Source organism: Pholis gunnellus (assembly GCF_910591455.1).
Source record: "Pholis gunnellus genome assembly, chromosome: 19".
NCBI classification, from domain to species: Eukaryota; Metazoa; Chordata; class Actinopteri; order Perciformes; family Pholidae; genus Pholis; species Pholis gunnellus.
Window position 1 is genome coordinate 19,734,404 of NC_136546.1, and position 27,490 is coordinate 19,761,893.

The 27,490-nt window shown below is 43.4% G+C and overlaps 1 protein-coding gene across 1 annotated transcript in view; it reads left to right on the forward strand.

Moving 5' to 3' along the window:
* Positions 1–27,490, forward strand: part of hivep2a (HIVEP zinc finger 2a) — a 96,283-nt gene that overhangs the window by 62,830 nt on the left and 5,963 nt on the right. Inside the window, exons 4-14 of the mRNA XM_079180366.1 lie at positions 10,616–10,690; positions 10,813–12,147; positions 12,453–14,332; positions 14,536–14,796; positions 14,940–15,108; positions 15,322–15,403; positions 15,572–17,330; positions 17,451–17,608; positions 22,018–22,193; positions 22,940–23,041; positions 26,305–27,166. Coding sequence (XP_079036492.1) covers positions 11,157–12,147; positions 12,453–14,332; positions 14,536–14,796; positions 14,940–15,108; positions 15,322–15,403; positions 15,572–17,330; positions 17,451–17,608; positions 22,018–22,193; positions 22,940–23,041; positions 26,305–27,166 — 6,440 coding nt within the window. The 5' untranslated portion in view covers positions 10,616–10,690; positions 10,813–11,156. The remainder of the gene's footprint in view (positions 1–10,615; positions 10,691–10,812; positions 12,148–12,452; positions 14,333–14,535; positions 14,797–14,939; positions 15,109–15,321; positions 15,404–15,571; positions 17,331–17,450; positions 17,609–22,017; positions 22,194–22,939; positions 23,042–26,304; positions 27,167–27,490) is intronic.

Here is a 27,490-nt window from a genome sequence, read left to right on the forward strand (position 1 = left end):
CATGTGTACTCATGCAATCGTCACACAAACACACGCTTGGGGTTAAACTCGGTCTCTCTTCATTGGGGTTTGGCGTGTTTCTGGTAAACTGTAATGTATGTGCTGTACCGACCGGTCAAAACAACAACGGAAACAAACAGAGACCCTCATCCTGGGATGGTTCTCCATCTGAAGACCCCGCAGGCTTTTCTATGAGTTCATCCAAAAGTTTTGAAAAACAATATTTCCTCTTTTATTTAATTTCTTTCAATTCTTTTGGACCAATTAAACTGCATAACCACCCTCCATTCAGACCTTTTTTTAAAAAAAACATATTTGTTGGCTTAGTTTAGTTGTTGCAGTGGTTTTGAGTCGGTCAACAGTTTCTCCATTCCAGACGAACCACATGAATTCTTCACTGTTAAAAACACATTTGAAACCCTCCCACAGGTCACCTATAGAAGCCTGCAGGGGACAGACATTTGCATTTGTGCGTGAAAACAAGCCAACAAGTGAAACATGAAGCTGTGGGAGAGCAGAGCGTGGCACTATTATTTGTCAGCTGCAGTGTATTTCAAATGAGTTTTGTGACTGTTGGTCTCAGCCGAATCAATCATGGCTTCCTAGAGTGCAAAATGAAATGTTTTTTTACAGGATCTGGTGAAAGCAAATTGTTTGTTTGGGGCAAAATTTGAATTGAGACATGTAGAATAAAGCGTTTGTGTTGAAATATCACAATTTTAAGCTTTGATTCGGTTGCTTTTCAGTTTGTCACTTAATGACTGACGGAGCTTGTGGCAATTGTTGAATTAAAACTTCCTTTTCAATCGTGCCGGCTGGTTTTTTGGGTCCTAATTTGTAAATTTTTTTACTTCTTGTTGCTGGAAGTTTGTGAGTTTTCGGATCCACACATCGGATGGGGATCCCATTCTCCTCTGGAAACTTAGTTTGCTAAAGACTTAAAATAGAGAAGCTTTACGATTTGGAGTGTTTCCGTTGTGTAACCGAGGCTTTTATAACACTAATTCAGCAGCGGCAGCAGTGTAACCTTGGCACAGCAAGAACTTCCTACTCCTCCCACACACACACACACACACACACACACACACACACACACACACACACACACTCATCCTGTCTCAGCAAAGTTGCCTGTGCTGCCACCTCCCACACACCTCCTCTATTCAGGACACACTCACTCACACACACACACACACACACACACACACACACACATATATTTTCCTGACAGAAATATCCAGTAGCATAATTGACTTCCTATCTGCTGTAAATCACTGTCTACTAGCTGTCTGCTTGCATGCGTGTGTGTGTGTGTGTTCATCACAGTTCAGATTAAGTTCACTTCATTCATCTGTCTCACTCTCTCTTAGATTTCATTTCTGCAGAGCCTCTTCTTTCCGTCGTTTCATGCCTCCTTGTTCTTGGCTCTCGGTTTCTTTCAAATCCAGATCCACGGCGATGCCTCGGCTTAACGAGTGATTGACAGCACTAAATTAAAACTAAACATGGCTGCTTCAACATGAACAGTAGGCAATTTAAGTCCTTGGATGTTGACAAAGTAAGGAAGCTTTTACACGGAGCGTAGACTCTAGAGACCTGAAATAATGACTTTTTAGATGATATTTCTATTCCAAAAATGGATTTTATTTCTATTTCTGCTTCTGTGGCAAACCATGATTCCATACTTAGATGTTTTCAAGTGGAACTCAAGCCTCAAACATTGTACTGGGATGCTAGAATTGGCTATTTGGCAAGCTAACGCGTGAGCACTAGCCAGCCACGTAGCTCTCCGAGCTAGCTGGTGTATTTGTGTATTTATCACCTCCCTCCGAGTCACATTGATCACTATTAGAGGATGATTATTGTGACCAGATTTGGACAAAGTTTCAAAATACAGAACAGCTGTTTTAAATGCAAACTACTGAGCAAATTAAATGACTGTACTGTGTATAATTCAAATACACTAAAGTATAGTGCTGTTATAGCGCAAGTAACGGGAATATCAAGGAAGACGTCGACGGCAGAATACTTCAAAATGCAAATAAAAATATGTGAATGTAACCTTGGGATAGAGATGCCGGCTTTGTTGTAGCAGGATAACAATTTAGATTCTTTATAAATCTACTGCCTTTAAAAAGAAATTGTATGAAACATAAGAATCAATTTGTACACTGGCCGAATCCAATTTTGATGTTAATTAGTACGTGCACGGCTTATTCATACTGCAGTCTCATCATTATAGTTCATATTGTCTTCAATTTTAAATTTTAAATTTCCTCAATTTTAAATTTTAAATTTTAAATTTTTTTAGCTTTTTAAAACTAATTTGAAGGATTTTAGTCCTAAATTTGGGAACATCTCTCTTTCAAGTAACTGGCCACATTGTAACTGATCCTTCAGAGAGAATGCAGCTCCCTCACTGAGCGACGGCTTCTTTCTAGAACGTTCTTCTTTCAACACATTTCAGCTCTCACAGGGAGGAAAAATCCATTGTAAAAAAAAAAAAAACACCAAAAAAAACACAGAGAGGCTGATTCCTGCACCCACAAGAGCAGAAAATAGAGCAGAATTCGATGCGGCTTCAGTGAAAGAACGGACGGGTTACGAGGAGAGTCTCACTGGAGGAGCTCTCTGTCCACCTACACATAGATCCCCAGAGGTGACGGCCAACAGTCAAAAAGCTCTCTGGGAAATGTAGGAAGAGAGAGGAACAGAAATAGAAGTAGAGGAGACGAGTTGAAGGGAAATGGGGATGTAGAAGGTGGTTTGTTCCTGTGAACCGCTCCGTAGATTAACACCTGAAATGTAAACAAAGCATCGATTTACAGCCGATCCACAACAAGAGGAGCTCAGAGAAGCTATGCTGTCGGGTTGTCCGTCTGTTCACGTGATATCTCAGGAACTCCTGGAGGGAATGTATTCAAATTTGGCACAAACGTCCACTTGGACTCATCGGTGATGTGTTTTGATTTTGTTGGTCAGCGGTCGCTGTGACTTCAAGAATTCATGTGATAATTATGACAATTTCCCACAAATGATTCTAGTTTTCTGTGAGCAGCTAAATCCACACGTGTTCCTTCCTCTGCACATCTCTTCTTCACGTCTTATAAACTTGCGCACGTGTCATGCTGGGAGCTTCCTGGTTAAACCCACAACCTCCTGCTGTTGACTTTCACTGCAGCAGCTTGAGCTCAAGTGCCTTGCTCAAGGGGACGCAGTGGGTGTAGCGCTGTCGATGCGAGAGCCTTTTTGGCAAACAGCATATTTCACACATCACACAAAGTTGCATAAAACTTTTACCATGGCCTGATGCAAGAAAGCATATTGTAATAGAAGTGCTGAGCAAGTGTATTGTTATTTATAAAACCTCTGGCAGGGGGTGAGATTGGCCCTCCACTTTATTTGGACTGGCACCGGGGAGCTCTTTAAATGTTTGACAATGAACTCCTCGGCGACCTGCAGTCGGTCGGCCTGCCTGCGGTTCACACGCGTACTGTTTTCACCCAGAAACTAAAAGGTGTGTTTTCTCTCATAACTGACATTCGTCACATTTCACTCCGATGACAACGATGCCATAAAAGCCACCATGCTGTTTTCAAACTACAGAGCTATTTGGGGGGTTTTATCTTTCTAAATACTGTAGATTTTCATTCACTTCATTTAAAAACTTGATGTTTAACTTGTGGGAAAAATACATATATATAAAGATATATATATATATATATATATATATATATATATATATATATATATATATATATATATATATATAGATAACTCAATGAATATATACATAAATAAATGATGAGGTGCACAAGGACTGGCCTGCTTCCAGACCCCTGCAGCGCTGCCCACATCAGAAATTCAAATATGTCTCATTTCAGAGCTTTTTTTGGGCCAGAGCCAGAAACATGGCAACAAAGATGTTTAAATGTGTTTAAGAAAAGATGGTGAAATACTTAGTTCGGTTTAAGAAAAGATGGTGAAATACGTCTTCAAATGGATGTCGGACAGTTGACACACCTGGTTAATATGCACACATAAACACACACACACACTCTTCACTCCAGCTTATTGTTCCAGTAACTCCTGTCTCCCTCCAGGTGAAACAAAAGTAGTGTTGTAATGTGTGTGTGTGTGTGTGTGTGTGTGTGTGTGTGTGTGTGTGTGTGTGTGTGTGTGTGTGTGTGTGTGTGTGTGTGTGTGTGTGGGTGGTTTCGGTCCAGTTGGGGCCAAACAGAGCAGAGCCAAAAAACAAACACACTGCCAGCTGCCCTCTCTCTCTCTCTCTCTCTCTCTCTGTCTCCCCCCCCCCCTCTCTCTCTCTCTCTCTCTCTCTCTCTCTCTCCCCCCCCCTCTCTCTCTCTGGCTGTATAAAGTGGTTAATCACTGAATGGAAACCATTAGCAACATGTTTAAATAATTTACACAGCGTCTGACCACCCAAAGTACCAGAACACTTCTCCTACCACTCAGACATACGATCCGGTCCTATTGTGTGTGTGAGTGTGTGTGTGTGAGTGTGTGTGTGTCTGATCCATGCGTACATGTATGTGGTATACGGTACAGTAACCCCATATCAGCTGACTCTCATCCTCACGGGCTGCTTCCCGTTTCAAAACACACCGTCTCCCCCTAATGTCTCTCCTTGGTCCTCTACCTAAATCTGCACTGTTTAGGTCTCTTTGTTGTGTCTTTGTCTCCTCCCTTGCATCCTTGTATCGTTCATTTGGTCATTGTTTCCTCGTCTCTTCACTCTTAGCCTCTCACCTGTGTCCTTTGTCCTCACTTTGTTGTGTCCTTGCTCCCTCATTTGTACTCCTCTTCCTTACTGTAGCCTCTCCGGCATATTTGTTCCTCACCTTTTGTCTTTTTGTCCTCACCCCGCTATGCTGTGTCCTTGTTCCCTCATTTTTATTTGTCCTTCCTTCTGTTCTCTCCTTTCCTTTGTCGTCATCGTCATTTTCTCCTCCTATGTGTACTTGTTCCTTCTCATTCATCCTAATTTCCATTTCCTCTCCTTTAATTGTTTCCTCTCTGGTGTTGTTTCTCAGCCTGTAACTTCATTTCCCTTTTATCTCCTATGTTCCTTCTACTGTATCCCTGCATACTTATTCCCTCAGTGTAAGAATTCTACTTCATCCCGTGTCCTCTGCTCTATTCCCTGCTGCACTGCATTCATGTCCCCTCATTCCTTAGTTCTGTATCATTAGTTCCCTTATGTTCTCCTTGTTTATTTTGGTTCTGCTTATAGTTTTATTATTAGAATTACAGTATGCTGCGGAGGCAAAAGGGTGAAAAAGAGGGCAAGAAACACACACACACACACACACACACACACACAAAGATGCTTTCTCTCTGTTTTTGTCTCTCAGAAATTCCAACCATTCCGGTTGGTATGCGGCACCCTGGCGGGCCAATTTAAGAATAACTAGCCACCACACACACACACACACACACACACACACACACACACACAGTTGTACCAGAAGCCATGCTCTGCCCTCGTCTGGGCCTTTCATTGAAAGTAAATGAGAGGCTTATCCACTGAATATCTGAACAAGACACTGTAGGAGAAGGATTTATTGGTGTGTGTGTGTGTGTGTGTGTGTGTGTGTGTGTGTGTGTGTGTGTGTGTGTGTGTGTGTGTGTGTGTGTGTGTGTCGGAGAGAGATGAATGCCTCACAACCCTGATCTGAAACACACACACACACACACACACACTCAAACACATGCGATGATAATGATACAAGCAGGGACGGGGATTTGCTCAAATGTTGATCTATTATCTTGTCGTTTTGGCAACAGAATTCCCGACTGTCATTCCAATGAAGCTGGATGAAATGAAGAGAGAGAGAGAGAGAGAGAGAGAGAGAGAGAGAGAGAGAGAGAGAGAGAGAGAGAGAGAGAGAGAGAGAGAGAGAGAGAGAGAGAGAGAGAGAGAGCCTTTTGGCCAGATAAGGATTGAACAGCCTCCCACACATTTCATAGAACACACACACACACACAGCCTTCTGTCGGTACTGCATGGTTAATGCCCACACAGTATTCATACCTCCAGGGTTTGGGCATACTCGTGTGTGTGTGTGTGTGTGTGTGTGTGTGTGCTCTTACCTGCATGCACCTCGGTTCTCCTGAATCTCTCGTGTATCACAATACAGAACATTTGGGGTACAGAGACCCAGTCGAGATGTACTTCTGCACTGTTGAGGGATCTCTTGTGTCGTAAAGGCCACCGCGGGACGAACAACACTAAATTGATCCTGCGAGTAGCCCGAAGCTCGCAACAAGAACATTGTGTTGCTCACATGTTGATGTGTTCCTCAGGGGTTCGTGTTGAGGGCCGGGAGGTCAAGACTCTGTACTAAAAACAAAAAAGAGGGCATCCGAAGTCTGTTTAGATTTGTTTACTTATTCTTTGATCTTTGATTTTAAAACTTTTGCTTCTTTCATAATATGAAAAAGAGTTTTTCTTTTTCCAGAAAATCAGAAGTTATAGTTCTATACATAGAACCGTTGATAGCTTTACCTCAACATCATTAGTGTTTCTTTAAATATATTCTCCACAGTTTGGTTTACACATTTTTTAGCGATCGTGCTCTCAATCACATACTTATAGAACGGATGTTACGTCCATGTAACTTCTGTTTTGACATTCTTTGAAACTCTGGTATCATATTATAAAAAAATGCTATGATAATTTGTGAACGTTAGTGCTTTGGTGCATAACAGTGAACACACAGTGCAAAATATAAAGACATGATGAAAAATAAAATAATAAAAATGTACGATAGAATGTAAAAAAAATACAACAAACGTATAAATACATAACTCCTGTTAGAGTGATCTAAAGTGTACAGTTGAGCAGGAATATGCAGATGATTGTGCAGGAGATGTGACAGTTCAGAGTATAAATCAGGCGGCAACCTCAAGTTCTGAAGAGTGAAGTCAAAGCTTCATGTCTTAAAGCTGCATTCTCTCTAGTGTCCACCAGGGGGCGACTCCTCTGGTTGTATAGAAGTCTATGAGAAAATGACTCTACGTCTCTCTTGATTTATTACCTCAGTAAACATTGTAAACATGAGTTTATGGTCTCAATCTCTAGTTTCAAGTCTTCTTCAATACAGCATGATGTTCATTTAGTAAATGATGGTCCATTTAGAGTCAAACAGACCATAAAGCAGGGGATGCTTTAGGGGCGGGGCTACACAGTGATTGACAGGTCTCTACCACGGAGCTGTCCGGTCTGAAGCTGTCCCTGTTTTCTTCTTACAGCTTTAACCCTTTCACAATGTGTTTTTGACTTCATGAAAATGTCGTCTTTCAGCCGTCTCGTGTCACTTGTGGCCTTTTTGAGACTTCTGGATCGTTTTCCCCCAGACCTTTTTTAAATCTTAGGGCTGCCTTTCAGTTTGCTGTAAGTTTGAACGTAACCATGAACAAGTCAGTGTTTGTTCATGAATCCATGGAGGTGTTTGCATTCACTTCGCCTTACAGCATTCCAGAAACCCCCACAATGTGATTTTAGCCGTGTTACTGTTTTTATGCAACACCGCCCGTGTTTAGAACTGCCTGCCTGTGATTGGATAACTCAGGTCTTTACTGTAGTGTTTGGATCATTCAAGTCGCCCACACATGAACAGGAAAAAAACGTCAGATCGGGGTTTGTTATTCTGAGAAGAGGATGCAATGGTTATAAAACACCACCTAGATCTATTTCCATGTCTATGAAAGTTGATGTGATCTCTGCCCCTCCGTGTTAAGTAACTCCTGATATTCAAAGCGTTCTGATAAATCACCGTGTGTGTGTGTGTGTGTGTGTGTGTGTGTGTGTGTGTGTGCTGTACTATTTTTACCTCTGAGTATAGCCTCTGAATGCGCCTTGTTCTGACCTACCTGCAACTTGGGTGTCTCGTCATGCCCTTTGCCAGCCTACACACACACATACACACAACTGGCATGCACACTTCCCACGCACACACACACACACACACACACCAGTAGCTATGTCTCTCCTACGCACAGGAACTGGGGCAGGTTGTGCCTGTGCATGTATGAATAAAGCTTTATGTAAGCCATTCACTACACGTTCCCACTCACTCTGCAGACTGCGACCATTCAGCACTTTCATTACAAAACCAGTCCGCCTTACATAAGGTTAATCTGGAGTTTAACCAAGAATGATCTGCATGCTTTAAGGTCAAACTCACCGCTGGGTTATTACGCGTGTGTCAGGAGGTCAGATAGCTGTGGAGGTGTGTGTGTGTGTGTGTGTGTGATAGCAGACGGTAAAGCTGCAACCCCAAATGTCAGCAACAGTAAGTGTTAGAATTTGAAGAACTCAGTAATCATGAAGCTAAATGATGTTTGATTAACACAGGTTTGGCTTTCACTCGTGAGTCTAGATCTCAGTGTTTGTATATTTAGCTCTCAAGTCACAGACGTCACCTTGTGAGCGTGATAAAGATGTATTTCTAAAAGGCCTTCGCCAGCAGCAGAACTTCCTGTGGTCACATTGGGTGAATTTATTGCATCTGAAGTAGAAGGATGGGATGTTTACTCTTGTAGTCGTTGTGAAAAAGAATCCAGTCGTTGAGAGTTAAAGCTACTTTGAAAAAAAGCTACGCTTACAAAATCTTGCACGTTTTTTATTTTTTTTATTTGAATTTGAACGTCAGATGATGGGAAGCCCAGAATAAAGCTACGCTGGCACAAAAACACTCAAGTTAGAATCACCATCAAGGACGAAACCAGACTGTGTTTTTTAAACTAAGAATATGTTTGTTGTTGTTTTTCCTCGTGCTGCAACTGCACACCTGATCGTACTCCAACCCCACTCCCACGCAGGCCTCGTTTCTAACACGAACGCTGCATTAAAAATGGAATCAAGCAGCAGACGGCAGACGGCACACCGGATATTGTTTAAGTGGACGAGAGCAGGACGGTAAAATTAGGCGAGGCTTGCATAGAAACGTTTTTTACCGTCCTCCTCAACAGAATTTACAACCGGATGTTACGTAGCTCCCTCACTCAAGCAGAACGTTTGCAATAGAACATTAAGACAAAGTTGCCTTTTATAGCCATATGCAATAGTAGAATAATTACATGCAATAGTAGAGACAACATAATTCAATATTGTATGTTGTTCCATTATAGTGTGTTTTTTTTTCTGTGCCTGCCAGCAGGTGTTTCCTGATTCCATGTGAATGCAGCACAACACTTATCTGCTCGACCTTTTTGTTCCATCCCAGCTACTGTACCTTCACTGTTTCTTCTTCTGTCCGTGCGGCGTATCAGATGCGTGCTACAGGCGTTAAATGACACATAACCCATGATGCTGTGATACCGGTGTGAATCACAGCATTGTCAGAACCACCTTTACCCCCAAGTTATCCGCATAGATGCATAATGCCCGTCGTTATGTCAGCTGACCCTCACACTAACCAATCACCCTGCGTTTGCCAGCCAAAATGGATAACCATTGTTTCCAACAGTCCTTTGGGTTTTAGACCACATTCTTGGACTCTTAACACCATGGAAAACATACAAATATGACTGAGGTCTGAGCTAATGTGTTTGTGTGTGTGTGTGTGTGTGTGTGTGTGTGTGTGTGTGTGTATAGGGGGGTATATGTGAAAAACACAAGGTAGCCCAAAGTTAACATTCCGGCTGCTAAGAATACAGCATGTTTTCCTCAATTGCTATTTATAGATCTCACGTTGGGCCCCAAGACACTCACGTCATTGAGGCCTGCTTACCAGCACTGAGGCCGCACTGTGTGTGTGTGTGTGTGTGTGTGTGTGTGTGTGTGTGTCGCAATCACAATGCGTGGGAGGCTGTTAAAACCCTGAGATGAGGAAATACAATGCAAAAATGCAACTTCAGCAGGCGCGTGTGTGTGTGTGTGTGTGTGCTCTGCAGCTTTCTGCAGTCAGGTGTTGGTGTGGTTGAGAAACGTTAAACAACGGAAACACATATATGCAGTTTGCAGTGCAGTTGCAATGCCTGCGTCTCTACGTGTGTATGTGTGTGTGTGTGTGTGTGTGTGTGTGTGTGTGTGTGTTCTTTTGTTTGCTTTTTTGAACGATTACACACCAAGTTAGATCAAACTATGACACCGAGAGAGGAAGGAAAGGTGCTAGCGCTGATGGCTGCTCTTCGACTTGGCCTTTTCTGGACGCCTACACACATTATGACACTCCGACGTCACTTCCACAGCGCTATTTATAAGCCTTTGTGTCTTTTTAGGAACAGCGTGGGCTTGCATTGCATCGGTGACTCACTGAGTGGAAGGAGGAGGGAGGGAGGGAGGGAGGGAGGGAGGAAGGGGTGGAAAAGGCGAAAAGCACAGATGGATTCCAGTGTGAAGAAACTAACTGAACAATCAATGACATTTACATTCGCACGTCAGGCATGTACTTGACAACTTAATGAGTCTATTGTGTTTAGTTAGAATGTTACATCTTATTGTACACAAAACTAACTTATGGTAAGAGGGAGATGTCAGGCTGTAGGTTTACTTGTCATCCGTACCATCATTGAGTTTATGGATTTTATAAATGGATAATATTTGATAACAAAACTAATTGTCTTTCTCTCTTTTGTTTTGGTGCAGGTCTTTGTGTGACAAAACTGGATGACTTTTGAAGCTAAAGAAAGAGGATCTACAAGCACTTTCCCCGAAAGAAAAGTTAGTATTCTCCCTTTGATCTTATTAAGGATATTGTGTTAACCTTGATTTGAACACACTGTTAACTCAAAATGTGCTCCAAAAGTCCACAAACATGTTTCTTCTTTATGTGTCGTCTCCAGATCACTCAAGGATTCTTCTGTCTTTAGATGAATTGGACAGAAAAACAACGCACAGCAACATTAGTGTTTACAAAATGGCAAAAGGAGAGAAACATTTCTGATGTTATCCACTAAAGCTCCTCTTTTATTTCCACTTCCTGATTCCTGTTTCCAGCCTGGCTTTACAATCAGTCTATTTCAGCAATGGACGGATACTTCCTGTTTCTGTGAACTTCTCGGCAACCTTCAAAGGTTCAGCTATCATGCCTGGTAGTTTTGGGACCTTATAACCCTCCAGAACCCACCTTCCCAACTCCCCCACCACCCCCCCTCCCTCTTCTAACCCACGGAAGAGTGTCACGGAAATGGAGGCTCGTGAATCAGCTGGCGCTGGGCAGAGATGCTCAAACAAGGAAACGGGGAAGGAGAAGGCGTCTCTGCAAAGAAAGTGGGCGTCCGAGCCCTCTGCTACCACCAAACGAAGCACTTTTGCTGACTCAGAGGCAAGACAACGTGAGAGTTTGCCTTGTGGTGCCACGGGGGGATCAGCACCCCAGCAGAAGTACGCAATTACAGGGAATTCTGGGAAGCTGCTATCTGGACCTTCTGCAGTTGGGGCCATGGGAGGCCCGCCATCTCAAGACCCGCAAGGGCACTTTGCTCAGGGGTTCCCAAGGGGATACTCCTACCAGCTCGGCCAGCCGTACCCTCAGCACCCCCAAACTGAGCGCTTCCTCTCAGGAGCCAAACCCCAGCCGGGTCTAGAGCCTCATGCCTGGCCATTTGCGGGCCAGTTGCCCTCGGATGACCTGTACCCGGTAGGACACCCAGGACACGCTCATCCTCATGGGGCTGGGGCAGGGAGGTTTCCCCGCCAGAAATCTCCCAGTTTACCCAGCTCCTTCGGTCAGTATTCTCAGTCAGGCCCTGAGCCTGGAGAGGAGGGCTACAGCAAAAAAGAGCAGAAGCCGAAGAAGCCCGGTAAGTACATCTGTCACTACTGTGGTCGAGCTTGCGCCAAGCCCAGCGTTTTGAAGAAGCACATCCGCTCACATACTGGAGAGAGGCCATATCCTTGCGTACCCTGCGGCTTTTCTTTCAAAACCAAGAGCAACCTTTACAAGCATCGCAAGTCCCACGCTCATGCCATCAAGGCTGGACTCGTACCTTTTTCAGAGCTAGCCGTGGCCCGCAGTGGGGACATGGACCAGGCCTCCCCAGTGGGCGAGGCCGAGGTCCACTCAGATGGAGAGCAGAGTACCGATACAGATGAGGAAGGTCTGGAGGGCTCCACCATGCTGACGGACAAAGACAGCCCCGTACCGCAGGTCCCCTTTGAAGCTGACAAGAATACAGGTCAGATTTTCCCATCTTGAAAAACATTCATAAAAAATTGAAATTCATAAAGTTATCATCACGGTAAAATCAATTGGTGTTCAGGGTTTTAATGCATAAATTGCTTGGTATGGACCTGTTTTTTCTTATTGATCAAGACTTTAAAAATAAAAAGTTAAATTTTGAAATTTACAATTTGCTTCACTGTATGTTGCCTAACATGCTCATTCACTACCTATATGTCTATATTTTCTGGTCAAAGTTTTACTCAATCCTAATCTTTTCATGTGTGCGACTACTTCTGCTCCACTTTATTCACTATGTAGGTGGTGTGGAACCAGCATATGCAGACTCAGCTGAAGAGCTCCTGGTGGGGTCTATGAAAGTGCCTATCCTTATTGTCCCCAAGCTTGGGGGAGTCCCCTCCACAGGGATGGAGTGCCCACCCTTTCAGGACATAAAGGGGTCACACCACATGTTGGCATCACACGCTGGAAGAGCGCATTCACTGGATGACTCCCCTACCATCAAACAACGTTTGGCCCAGAGGCTGAATGAGAAAAAAGATCAGGACTCTGAATCTGCCATGTCCCAGTCCTTGAACCTCCTCAGTCCTCACAGCAAAGGCAGCACAGACTCTGGCTACTTTTCACGCTCTGAGAGTGCAGAGCAGCAGATCAGCCCTCCAAATACTAATGTCAAGACGTACGAAGAGATTATGTTTGGCCGGACTTGGTACTACCGACCCAACTCCAGATCAAGACAGTCTATCACAGTGGGCATGGCGGGTGCAGACCCCAGCTTAGCTAGCTTAAGGCAACCAGGTGCTATTCTGGACATGGGGAAGATAGCTGAGGATCATATCTGTTTCAGAGGTGATGTAGGAGTCTCTGGAGATCCCAAGCAGTATCCAACAGGACCCTGTCAAAGCAGTACAGGACTTCTGGAGCCACCATCAGATTCTGGGACATATACTAGGAGTAACTCCATGCCAAACTCCTCCCCACCTAACCTCAGTGTCCCTCCTGCGATTCGAGGCAGTCACTCCTTCGATGAGATGATGACGTCGGATGATGTGTTTTACCCACCAGGGCGTAGACTCAGAAGACAGGCTGCGTTTGAACATTCAGCCAATGAAGCTCATGTAGGAGAGGCCGAGGGCTATGGACACATGCCCAAGAATTTAGCTTCATCTCTGGGTATGAAGATTGGTGAGCGCAACCCAGGAGTCCCAGAGCACATCGCCTACAGCCCATATGGTACTAAAGTTAGCATGTCAGAAATAGCCACAAGAAAAAGGAGGAAAGAGAAGAGTGTTGGGGATGAGGAGGATAGCCCTGGGCATTGTGACAGTAGCTGTAGTGGTTCAGTTGAGATGATAGGAGACTATGAGTTTAAACAAGGTAGTCTTGATGGGTCAAGAGCCACCCCAACAGGAAAAGGCTCTCTACAGAGCGCTCACAGCCAGTCTGACAGCTTTGATACCTGTGCCAGCATGTGCTCTGAGGATATTGCATTGTTTCATGACTCTGAGTGCAGGAAGGCAGCTGGGAATGTCATATCAGTCATCCAGCACACCAACTCACTCAGCCGGCCAAATTCCTTTGAGAAGTCGGAGTCTTTTGAGCATCCAGGATATCAGCCTTCAGATAAAGCTCTATCTAGCCAGTACTCTGAACAGTCCGACACAGATATCTTTGAAGATGCTCTGAGTCCTGAATCTGCCCTTCTGAGGACAGAGAGCATGGAGCAGCAGCTGCAAAGCGACAGTGACCTGGGCTCCCTCTCATCTTCGTCAGCTGCAGCGTCACCCGGCCAGCCTTATAACATCCCACACAAGCTAGTGCGACAACCCAACATCCAAGTACCTGAGATCAGGGTGACGGAGGAGCCGGACAAGCCTGAAAAGGATACAGAAGCTCCAATGACCAAGGAGCCGGAGAAGCAGCAGCAACATATGGAGGAGTTCCAGCTGCCGCAGAGGAGTGACACACTCGCCCAGATGCCATCGGAAAAGCTCCCACCCAAGAAGAAGAGGCTGCGCCTGGCGGATATGGAGCATTCATCGGGGGAATCGAGCTTTGAGTCCACCTGCACCAGCCTGTCTCGAAGCCCCAGTCAGGAGAGCAACCTGTCCCACTCCTCTTCCTTCTCCATGTCCTTTGACAGAGATGAAGGCCTCAAGTCCGTCTCGCCCACCAAACAGGTACTCCAATTTATATTTACAACTTCCAAGTATCTTAGCGACCCCTCCAGCAGTTTTAGCACAGTTTTCATAACATGCACTGCTTGCATCGGTCCTACAACAGTTATGGTACATTGTCATTACTGTTATATCATTTACCTATAATACAGAGCTTGTTCCCAATAAGTCCAAACTGACCAATTGTCTTGGTGATTCTGAACCAGGATGACTCGTTGGCATCCGGTGGTGGCCCTAAGCAGTCGGAGTTCCTGACGGTACCTGGCAGTGGTCATTCCAGCCACCACCAGCAGAGGGAGATGAGGAGGTCTTCATCGGAGCAGGCACCGTGCACGCTGCCGACAGAGTTGCCTGAAATGCGCAGCAAATCATTTGACTATGGAAGCTTGTCCTCCTCCAGACAGGGAGAGATATACTCCAGTGCCTCAGCAATGAAGGATCGCCGGCGTGGATATCTTGTCCGACAGGTAGCGTAAAAAAAACTACTTACTATTGTAACTCTATCATCGCATAGTGATTGCACCTACATTTAGGCTTACATAGTATACTTCGTAAGTAGCACAGCATTTAATTCCATAACTGACCAGCTGTACTTCCATGCATTTTACAGGCTTCACTGAGTGTGTATCCAGAGGCAGTCATCCAGGAACCAGGGAGTGCTGAGATGTCAATCAAACAGGAGGTTATTGAACATGGGGCATGGCCTGGCCCGACAGGATCCCCCCACAGCAGCAGCGATGTAACCAGTAGAACCAAGAGAGTTGGCAGTGGCACTGGTGGTAAGTTCAGCATTACAGCAGTTAGATAGTAATTTTGTATACTTCGCCAACTCTTTTATTCAAATTGCAGTATCATGATAACATTTGTTGAGGTCTTTCTCTACTCAATACACGAGGACCACATTCTTCCCACATGGGATTTATTTTGTAGGGTAGAATTTAATTTCAAAATACTTATACATTCGTATGTTATGTTCTTATGCACATTTGCAGGGTATCACCACCAGCACCATCAGCATCACATCCAGCAGAGTATCAGTGAGGACAGCCTGCAGGACGAACCTCTTTTTGTCAGGTAAGGAAGTCTGGGTTTCCTTATGCAACCCTAAAATACAGTTCTCTTTCAACAATTGTAATCGCCCACTTCTCCAACTGATTCTATTATTACAATATACTTTTTCATGTTACTTATAATACTTAATTTAAAGAAAATTACGAGTATTCAACCTTTTTTACTCAATAGGTCCCATCAGCATCGCTTGCAGACCCAGGGCTCTTCATCTGAGGGAGAATATCAAGGCCATGAGGTCATGAATAAGGAAGTAATCCAGCAGTACCCGAGTGGTCCACCCTACCTTACCTACCAGCAACCCAGTCTGTTCTGGAGTCAGGAGGCCAGTCAGACACCCAGACAGCAGCTGACCCTCCAGGCCCAGCAGCAACTCCAAAAACTCCACATCAGATCACCAGGCTCCCTGTCTGGACACCCACTCCACAAACAACCACCACTTCACTCCGTGCAGCAAATTCACGATCAGCAGCCACACGATGGAAAATCAGAAAAGCCAAGCTCTCAAATGTACCCTGCCTCTTTCTCATCTCGCAGCTCTCCCCTGCCCCAGCAACAACAGCAAAACTTTGCTTCTCTTTCCTCCAAAAACTCCCTGCACAGTTCCACCACTGCCTCCATGCTTCTGCAGCAGGTCCAACCAGTCTTTGCCACCCAGAACCTGGGCTCCCAGTCTTCGCTGCCTGGTATGCTGGTTCCTGTGCGGATCCAAACCCATGTGCCATCATATGGTAGTGTTATGTACACCAGTGTTAGCCAGATGTCAGCCAGGCCAGGCGGTGCTGACAACAGCAACATGTTTCCTCCGGTTGTTGCCGTGGGTGTGAGCAAACCACCTGGAGGAATTGGAGGAGGCATAAGTGGGGCAGGTTTCAACCTATCACACTTCCTCGGACACACCGATGGTGCAGCGCTGCGCTACCCACTCTGGAATGCTCCAGATTCACTACCAGAGCAACGCCTGAACACAGGGATCCCATTGTCATTAACATCAGGCACCATATCCACCACGGACGCCTCAGGATCTGGCGTCGGAGGCAGCAAGCGCATGCTTTCCCCCGCCAGCTCTCTGGAGCTCTTCATCGAGACTAAGCAGCAGAAGAGAGTGAAGGAGGAGAGGATGTATGGACAGATTGTTAAGGAGATGAGTGCAGTGGAGCTGAGTGCAACCGAAAGCGGTAACAAGCCTGAGAAGGGGCAGGGCAGAGGACAGCGAGCGTGTCTGAAGAGCGAGGGCTCCATGGATGACTCTGAAAGGATGTCCTCTTCTCCTCCACTAAGTGACTTCCCTGTTGCCACCAAGATTGCCATTCCTGTCCGTTCCTCTGCCCCTCACCTTACTGATGTTCCCCGGGCCGAGAGCTTCACTCCTCCTCTCCAGATCGTCACAGACCGCTCCCCAGTTTCATGTGGTCGGGACTCCCCAGAGGAGCTTGATGTGGACGACTCGGTCCCGGAGCCCAGCTCCAGCCCCCAGTCGATGGTTTCCTCCAACGATGCAGAGGACACTGACAACCCAAATCAGCCTGCTCCCAGTAAAATCCCTGTCAGCATGCTGGTTCAGCGAGCAGCCAACCAAAGCGCAGTATTACCTGGAGCAGCGGGTCAAACTCTGCTACTCACGGATGTGGCTGACGTTCAGCAGTACCTCCAGTTCCCAAGCCTGCGCACTATGAGCAGGGTCAGCTGGTGTTTCCTGAACTACACAAAACCCAACAGTACCCAAACTGCCTTGCACAGCTCCGTCTACAGCTCGTGGTGTGTAAGCTCATACAACCCCAATCCTCTGAACCTCAGCACCAAGGCTGCGCTGGCCCTGCTGAGGTCCAAACAGAGGAGAAACACTGATTCAATGTACTCAACTGCAGCCATGTCGCCACCCAGCTCTGGAAAGTTGGTGTCATCTGTGGCCTGGAAGCTGAGGTTTGATCAGGTAATAAAATACACAAAAATAAAGAAAATGGCATATAAGTGTGCATGCATGGGTGCAAATACAGAGAAACACCAGCACAGGAAGTGTGAAAGGTTCCTTCCTATTCTCTTGTCTCTCTAGTTGAAACCAGAGCTGATGCCAGTTGATGCCAGTAATTTCGGGAGGAAGATGAAGGGAGTGGTGTCGTGGGACCGTTCAAAGGAGGAGCAGGTGGAAAAAGAGGTCTCGGTCAAACAGCCCGCCACCGAACCGACCCGCATTAAGATCTTCGAAGGCGGGTACGTCCTGCAAATACACACAACAGTCCAACAACTTTGGTGCGATAAAGTGACTCAAATCCTTTCAATATTGCGTAATATCTAAAGTATTCTAGCAACTGACGTGAATAGCACACATATTTGCTAGTTTTTGATGGTATTTTTGCCTACATGACATCTGAATGATAGAGCTTTTAAATGTTGTTCCTGCTGTTTGCCCTTTCACTGTACGGCGGATCATATCACACATATTATTCTAGAGTTTGTTTCATCGTTCCTTGGAGACCAGCGGAGTAAGAGCAGAGAGCAGATTGAAAGTCTATTACTGAAAGTCTATATGACGTCTATTTATTGTTCCGTGACTTGGAAAACTGCTAGAATTCAAATCGTCCGATAAATAATTCAAACCCTAATAAGACTTGAAAGCCAATAATCAAAGGGAAAATGTACAAAGACAGCCTTACATCAAAATATTTATATAAATAAATCTTTATGAATAGGTTTATATTTGATATAATTGTATCAATGCTTTCCCAGAGACAAATACGACATCTTCATGATCCATGCCATAGATATTTTTTATTCAGTCACTTGTTTGGTTTCTTTGCATAATAACTCAGAAGGACTCTCAGTCACATCTGTTGCACAGATAGCGCTTTTGTTGAGGAATAATTGGTTAGATTTTTACAGTGATTTGTATCTGGGATTTATAACATTGCCAGTAGAGACCTGATTCCATTATGGGGCTTTTCTGAGACAAGATTCAATCAATCGTTTTAAAAGCAATGCTTGAGTGTGACAGCAAGCATGTTTTTGCTCCCTCTTGGTAGTATATTCCATCGTAACATTTATATCCAGAACTTTTCACAGCAAGGTCAAATAAGATTTGAACTCTACAACAGCATTACAACTAGATCAGCTCAAACCTCCCCCAAGGTATCATATGGACAAACAGACAGACATAACCTCATTGGCGGAGGTAATGAAAGAAAAAGACAACGGTAAAAACGTAATAAGAAGAGGAGTGTGTCAGGAGGTACAACTAAAACAATAACCAACAGTAACACCAGGTAATAACAAGTGTTAGAAAGGTATTTAAGGGATGTAACTGAATCTATACGCCTCAGATTCTGAGCCAAAGAGCTCCAGAGCTGAGATGAACTTCATGGCAGAAGCCTGTTCATCTTTGCTTTTTAACCGAGATTTAATTACAGTAAGAGAAACGTAAAGTGATGATCTCAGACTGAATATGAGCTTCAGACACCTGGAATTCTCACTGCACAGCTGCTGCTCTTCCCCATCACAAAAACAAAACAACCAGGGCCTCAGACGAACAAAATACAACATTAACACAGACCTTCATGTGAACTTCATCTGTTTCAGCGTGATTAATCGGAAAATCTTCTTCGGTATATATGAAGAAAAAAAAAAGAATTATCCTTTTGCAACCTATTCGTTGGGCTTAATTTGTGCCTGTGAGAGTCAGGCCAAGAGCTTGAGCCCGGTAAACCCATCACAGGCTAACAACTGCATCGCTGTAATTGGACGTCGGCTTTCATTATTCTTGCTCTCACTTTTATAGACTGGTGTGAAGTGGGCTCTGTCTCTCATTAGTTGTATTTTAAAAGCTGTTTCACACTGTTTTTCTGACATCAGCATTTTTATTTATTTTATGAAGAGAAGTAGGACTAAAGAGATGTTTCATTAGATTCATTTCATATGTATTGTACTTTGTTGTATTGCACAACAATTATTTATACTCGTTTGTAATAAAATAGTTGGAATTATTTTTAAGTTTTAGAACTCGATAATGACCTCAGAGCCTGACTGAAGTCTACATTTAAAAAAAATATTTTAAAGATGAAGTTTATTTACTCTGGCAAGACTCAAAAATTGGGAAATTAAACATGAGTTTGCAGTTTATTTCTACATGAGGTAAGAGAGGCCTGTTTTGCATCTAGCTTCCCAAACATCCAGTAAACCTAAGAAGACTTTGTGACTTTGCAAATGTTTCACTGTATTGAGGCAAAGTTATTGTACAGCTATTTGTTTTTAGATTTTAATGTTTAAAAGCTAATTTTGTATTTAGAGAAATGGATTTGGTTATAAATTGTAAGATCGTATACACAGATCTGGAGAAATAAGAAGTAAAGACGTCATCATTACTGTGGTAGCATCAACAATAGACACAAAGTCACCACGACTTGCCGCCTCAGTAATGGCGCCGCAGCTCGATGGTGGAACACACAAAACGGTTGCCCGATTCCTCTATGCATAAATAAATATTGGTATTGAAACTCAGGTATCGTGTTGGCATTGAACAATTTGAAATGATACCCAGTTCTACTTGCATCTGTTGTGTGGTGAGATGTTTTTTCATTTTCCACGTCAAACATGGGCTGCCATTGTGTGACACTTAATAAAAGGTTTTTGATTGATAGTAATGAAACCAAGAACATCCTTTGTTATTAATTATGATGTTATTAAAGTCACATAAAGTTTCCACATCAGAGGAATTTGTCCTGCATCCTCTGTAGTTTAAGACATTCCTACAGTATCATAACGTTTTATAGTCTGACAGTAGAGCCAATAAGACCAAGGTTACTGAAAAACAGTGCAGACACACACACATGCAAATGCTCTCAGACATACACACACACACACACACACACACACACACACACATGCAGGGGAGTTATTAAATGCAGCAGACAGTGAAGTAATTCTCTTCTGTCCCCAAAGGACACTTTAGAAGAAATAAGTGGATAAAAGCATACAAACAGGGCAAAGACACACACACACATGCACATACATAAACAGTGTGCACAAAAACACACAGAAGTCCTCAAAAACAAAAGAAAAAGGTTGAAATCTTTCTGGATGAAAGAAATCCACAAAGTGCAAGTTCTGGCGGAGAAAATATATCCATTTCTTCTTTGTGTCCCTTGAAAGTTTCAGCAGTTTTGAAAGAGAATCTGCTTCATGATCTTAGCGTGTGCTGCGACTAAAACCGAATAAAACAAAACAATTATATTTCATTTTCATAACTGGCCACAGCTGTGTAAACGTCTCGACTCAGACGAGCGTTCAGAGGTATTTCCCACTCCGCGGTGCAGTTGAAAGACAAATTTCCCCCTCGTTGATGCAGACGGATTGTTTGATGCACCTGATATTTGACCTCCTTTAACACATGAGGCCCTGAACTACCCATTGCTTGGTCCTCCAGCCCCTACAGACGAGACCGGAAACTACACACTTCACCAGCCGTTTAAACTATTTCACCACAGAGATGTGACGCTTCTCAGCAGAGAAAAGACAGACTAAATTTACATTCAATTGACTGGTGGTTGGTGGTAATTTCTCTCCATGACAGACAGACAGACATGCACTGATCCTGCTGCCAAGTGTCCGCTGTTTCACTCGAAGCCTCTTTTGGGACAGAAAACCATGTCTGACAGTGATGTTTTATTTTTTTTAAGTCTTGTAAAAGGATAAGTGTGGGACTGGAGGGAGGACTGTGGTTATCTGTTTTTAGAAAAAAGGAGCAGCATGAAGACTATGAACACAAAACCCAAGAGGTGGAATGCTTCATTGTTTCCCATTTTAGCTTCTGATCCCTTATAACAAAGAAGTCTTTGCTGCAGTTGAATTATATGTGTGTGGGTTATGCCCGGTTCAACTAAAGAGGGATTCATTTCCCTGTTTAATAGTTCTTAGAGGCTTGTACAGGTAGATTTATCCAAGAGGAAAAGACTTAAGAATAAAGGAACATCGGGAAAACGTATTATTATCTTGGGTGGCAAATATGAATATGATGGTATATCAGATTTTACAACAAACATATCTGTGTGTATACCAGCCAATAAGAAACAAGAAAATGCACTGTAGAAATGTCTAAAACATGTCTTTGGTTTGATTCCTGCAGAGAGCAATGACAAAAAATGTGATCGATATATTGTTAAATTATCTTTTTTCTTCAGGAGGTTCATATGCAAATGCATACTATATAAATCTATATCTGCATTACTTATTTTCATTTACACACTGATAAAAAATATTAGAAACATGCTGGTTTGAATATGTCTTACCAGTTTACCATATTAACGCAGATTTAATTCAGTGATTGAAGCGAATAAAAGCCTGTGCCGTTAAATACAGTTTTGCTGTTAATAATGTCTTAATTGGTAGAGATTTTTAATTAAACTTTAGTTGATAATAATCTTTACACCTACCGTTTAAAACAAATGTGATAATCTTGTTACATGTTGTGCTTTCTAGTTATTCAGAATAAAAGTTTGTAAATAATGTTCCCTTTTTTGCTTTTGATCACTAATATTAAAGGAAACATTGAACTGTTAAACAGTTCTGTTTTACAGAGAGAAAAAGAAACGCATCGCCATTCATTCTTCGTTACTTGCGCTTCCTTCCAGGTATAAATCCAATGAGGACTACGTTTACGTTCGTGGCCGCGGTCGGGGGAAATACATCTGCGAGGAGTGCGGCATCCGCTGTAAGAAACCCAGCATGCTGAAGAAACACATCCGAACGCACACCGACGTCCGGCCGTACGTCTGCAAGTTCTGCAACTTCGCCTTCAAGACGAAAGGTAGGGCTTCTTTTCCAAGCTGCTTGTTTATGAATCTGAATGTGAGGTAGACTTGAACTTTATTTTATCACTGCAGTCACCATTATATAGATGGATGTTCTGTGCCATAATTAATAAACATGAGGTTTACAATTGTCATTGTTTCATAGTCATTTGATTAATTTGCTCATCAGGTTAGAAAAACCTTTAAATAACCTTTTTGATCATATTGGTCCAGTAAAATATGTTTATATCATATTTTTTAGGATGTTTGCAGCTTTTTAAGCAGATCATTAGTAGGACTACTCAACATTAAAACTTTAACTGAAGCAGTGAATCCGAAAAAAACAGAACTAAGTGGTTAAATGAATGAATAAAACATGCAGAGAGTCTGTTTGTCTGTAGCTGCGGTCAGACAGGAACCTTCTTCATATCAGGGGCCCAATATGCTGACTCGCTGACATCTGATCTTTAATAAAAAAGCCATTATCTGCCTGATAGATTTTCAAACCTTAAACTCTTTTAAACGTACAGAATGTTTCTGACCAAGAGTCCAGACCAGGTTGAGTCATTTTGTGATTAAATTACATTATGTATAAATTATATATAATTTGTAAATTGTAATTTTGTGGCCACGCTGCTTCTATTTCCATTTCACCCTCTTTCTTTGTCACTCTTGTAGCCAAACAAGCTCTGGTTTCCAGTAAGAGTTAGTCGAAATGTCATTAAGTGGTGCTTGTGTGTGTGTGTGTGTGTGTGTTTTGTAGGAAACCTGACGAAGCACATGAAGTCTAAGGCTCATATGAAAAAGTGTCTGGAGTTGGGAGTCTCCATGTCTTCTGTTGAGGACACTGAGGCGGATGAAGGAGGTAGGAAACACACTAAAACACAAGTGACTAAAACACACATGCACACATCCCTGTACTATCTTTGTGAGGACATTTACATAATGTATACCCTAGCCCTTTATACCAACCTTAACCATCACAACTAGGCTATACAACAGTTTAACTGACAGACGTTGCTCTAGGTCAAAAGGATCCTTTTGTTGAAAAAGGTGTTGCAACTGTCACAAATTTGCATTGCATATGCATAGATTTGATGCGAAGAAAATGTCATTGTCATGACTTGTATTTGTCACGCCTCCTGTGTGTAAAGGTCTTAACCCTAACCTAAACCTAATTCTACCTAATTGAACCTTAAAACCAAGTCTAAACTGAGGACCTGTCAAAATGTCCTCTCTTTCCAAATATGTCCTCACACGAGTCTAAAAGTCATCGGTCCTCACAAAGATAGATGTACAAGTACACACACACACACAAAACTGCCATGACATCCTGCTGTCTTGTTGAGCGCGGCCTGCAGTTTCTTTGGCTCGGTGCGGTTGCACATGGATAATTAGTGTGATGGAAAACAGAGCTCATCCTGACAGCCAGGACTCATATCAAACAACCACACTCGACACACAAACCGCTTTAAAAAAAAAAAACATCCTTCCACCATTTATTTGGAGTCTCTTGTTAGATTATTAAAATATTCCCATGAACAGTTTTAAAGCCACACTTTTTTTTTCCCCACTGCAGTTACAATAGCAAGAAACGTTTGCTGTTCTGCTTTACTGCCTGGCTTCACGAGTTTTAAACCGAGAAGCGCGCCACCACATTCATCAGCTGATGTGATATCAATGATCTGATAATTATTACTGGGGAAGATGTTGTGGGCTGAGAGGGATGAACGGGCTTTCCCATGAAACATTCACAAATAATAAATAAATCGTCATCGACCGTCTCTCGAGGCAGCGACGGATGCTGAACAGATGAGCATGGTTCTGGTGCCTCGTACATCTTTTGATAACTTTTATAATGAAGCTGGAAATAGGTTAAATTAGTTTTATATTTGTGTTCACCATTAACAAAAACCTGAAAGATTAATTAAATGTTGTAATAAATTAAGTAATAAAATAATTGTGGGATTTAACATAAGCTTTTAATTAGGTAGTTTATTCTGGAAATGCACGACTTACTGTGTAAATGAATTTAACTAGTGAATATAAATTTAAAAAAATATTACAGATTTTTTATAAAATATGTATCTTGTAAACTTATAGTGTTACTATAATGTTTTTCGCCCATCATTATAACGTGGTATTTATAAAAGTGTATCTTTTGTGTTTAACAGAGTAAATTATGATTTTTTTATCTCACAACTACATTGAAATTAACCTTTCAAAATCGTTTTAATTTCTCCTTCATCACGTTACAAACTCAAGACTGCCATGTTTATTTTTAATGGCGGCACCGTTCCATCAAAGGGACGTGTTCCAAATGTCTTGTGCATCATCTTATTTATATTTGGCTGCTTTGGAAACTGGGGCTCGCCACGAAAATGTCAAATAAATGTCTGCGGGTTTAAACAAAGTGTAGTCACACAACATGAGTTTATTCAGTCAATGGGCTTAAAGAGGTACGAATTTGAATAGGTTGTCACGTTAGTAATCTCGATTGTTTATTTATTGCCTTTGATTTATAGGGCTCCCTTATATTTTATTTATACTACTGGTGGTCTGAGATCTATAGGACATTGAAGCCTGCTGTACTTTCCTGTTTGGCTAACCATAAGTCTGTCTACATAATTACACAAAATGATATCTTCCAGGGAAAGAGCTTAATGTCATTTACATTGGACGTAGAGTTGTACCTGCTGGCAGGTGTTTCAAAATGAAAGTGAAGGTTTTTGTTAAGACAAACTCACATTTTACCGTCACATTGTGCCAATGGCTGACTGGTAGCAGGAGGTAATTTTCCACCATTTAGACCACGAAATTAAATTTTACTTCAATTCACCCTGTGTGTGTGTGTGTGTGTGTGTGTGTGTGTGTGTGTGTGTGTGTGTGTGTGTGTGTGTGTGTGTGTGTGTGTGTGTGTGTGTGTGTAGTGTGTTGGCTTGGCATTTAATTGGGACACAACCCACACACACACATGCAGGGTTTTGGGGAAAGAGAGATCTTTAGAAAGTCACTCAGTTAGTAGTTGAGATGTAAACATTTGTGGTTTGTGGAGAAAAGAATAAAACTGTTGTATATGAGAGACTAACTGGAAAAGTATTCCAGTGTTAGCAGATCTGATTTCTGCTCATAGCAGTCGGGTATTTAATAACTCCAAACGGTTTATGCTTCTCTACGCTGGACGAAGTCCAGGAAAAGCAAATTAAATTGATGGAAAAAAAGAGTGATGTACGTATATCATAAATATTTTTATATTTCTATGACTTTGACTTCTGGCTATTTTGAAACTGAAGAACTCAGAACAGGTCAGGATTTGTGTGTGTCTTCATCAACTTTGAGTCTTTTAATACAAACAGTCTCAACAATAAACCAACTTTTTTTATTCCCAAAATCCCCCTTTTTGTCAGTTATCATCCAATCAGCTTCATTTTATAAGAAAGTCGGACCCACAGTGATGGTTGGTTACCTGCCAACAGTAACTGTGCAGCTACTGTACGATGAGACCCTGCCAACATTTGGCTGCAGTCCATCCTGTAGAAAAACCAAAGTGTCAAGGGTTTAGTCTCAAATAACTTTGTTTTATACGTGTTTTGTATTTTATTGGGTTGAGCTGGTGGGAATGTGGTTTCAGTGGTTTTTAGTTTCACATCGAATCTCTTTCTGTTACCACATATTAATACAAACTGTTTCTCTCTCTCTCCCCACGTCTCTTTCTTCTTCCTTTGTTTGGTGTTCGCTCCCCTTCTGCTTCTTCTTCCTTTTCTTCCACTTCCTGTACTTTACCTTTTCCTCCTTTTTTTTCATTTGTTCTTCTTCCGCACCCTCTTCTTCCTTTTCTTCTTCTTCTTCTCTCAATTATCATATTACCTCCCATTCTTCTTCTACTTCTTCTTCTACTTTCCTGCTCTTCTTCCTTTTTTGTTTCCTGTTTCCTTTCATCTTCCTCGTCCTACATATTCCTTTTCCTCTTCTTCGTCTGTCCCACTTCCTCTACTCTGTTCTGTCCCAACCTGCTTCATTGTCTCCTCCTACCCTCTTCTTTTTCTTCTTCTCCCCCAATCCCTCCATTTTCTCTTCTTCCTCCTCTCCTTCTTCGTACCCTCTCTTTTCCTCCTCCTCCTCTTCTAGATGTCGGAGAGGAAGGCCAGAGGTCAGAGAAGATGTCCAGAGGCTCCATGGCGGACCACCAGTTCTCAGACGCCGACGACTCAGATGGCGGAGAGGACGACGGCGACGACGTGGACGACGACGACGACGAAGAAGACGACTACGACGGCGACTCCACCCCGAAGACCCGTTCGCGCTCCACCAGCCCGCAGCCCTACAGCCTGCCCTCCATGTCCATCACAGCCATGGCCTCCTCCTACCCGGCTCCTCACCTTTCTCATCACTCGGCGTCCGACCTCCTGGGCAACACCAACAAGCCTCCGCTGTTCGGCTACTTCACCACCGTGCCGAGCATCCAGATCACTCCGCAGGCGCCGCCCAGCGACCACGGCCAGACGGAGTACCAGCAAGGCCTGCAGAGGGCGCTGGGCAGCAGGCTGCTAGCTCCACCCTCCTCCTCCATGGACGACGACCTCCCCGTCCCATCCCCGGACCTCTCCTCCCCGTCCTCCCGCCTGTCCTCACCCGGGCTGGACCACTCCGGCTGCCCGTCCCCGATCTCCCCTTCCTCCTCACCTTCAGCCCGCCGATACCTCTCCCCGCGTCGCGACCTCTCGCCCCGTGCCAGACACCTCTCGCCCCGACGGGACCTCTCTCCTCTTCGTCACATCTCACCGAAGAGGGACCTGGGGGTGGGAGGGGGATACAGGCGAGACCTCTCCCCCAGGAGGGGACACCTCTCGCTGCTCTCACCTCTCTCGCGGCCCACGTCTCCGGCGGGAAGAGACTACAAGCGTGACCTTTCACCACGAGGCCGCCACAGGGCGATGATCCGGCCTGTTTCACCTCGCCGAGGCCTCCACCAACACCTCCACCACCAAAGGTGAGTCGAGGGGATGTTTCTGACGGAGGTTTCATTATGAAACGTTATCAGCAACGTCCAAATAAGAGGACAGTTTAAAATATTTTAAAAGTTATATCTTTATTCTTCAATTCACAATAACATCAAGCCAGGCTTCATGTTTATCACAACCTCAAGTACTGCAGGTTGAATCTGGTAAAAAATAACGAACAAACGTAACATAAAAAATAAGATCAGTGATGCAAGACTTAATCTTGTAATAGCTTAATTTAACAATGTTTTTTTAACAGTGTGTAGGAATTAGGGGAATTTATTGGCATAAATGTAATATGATTGGACAATCCA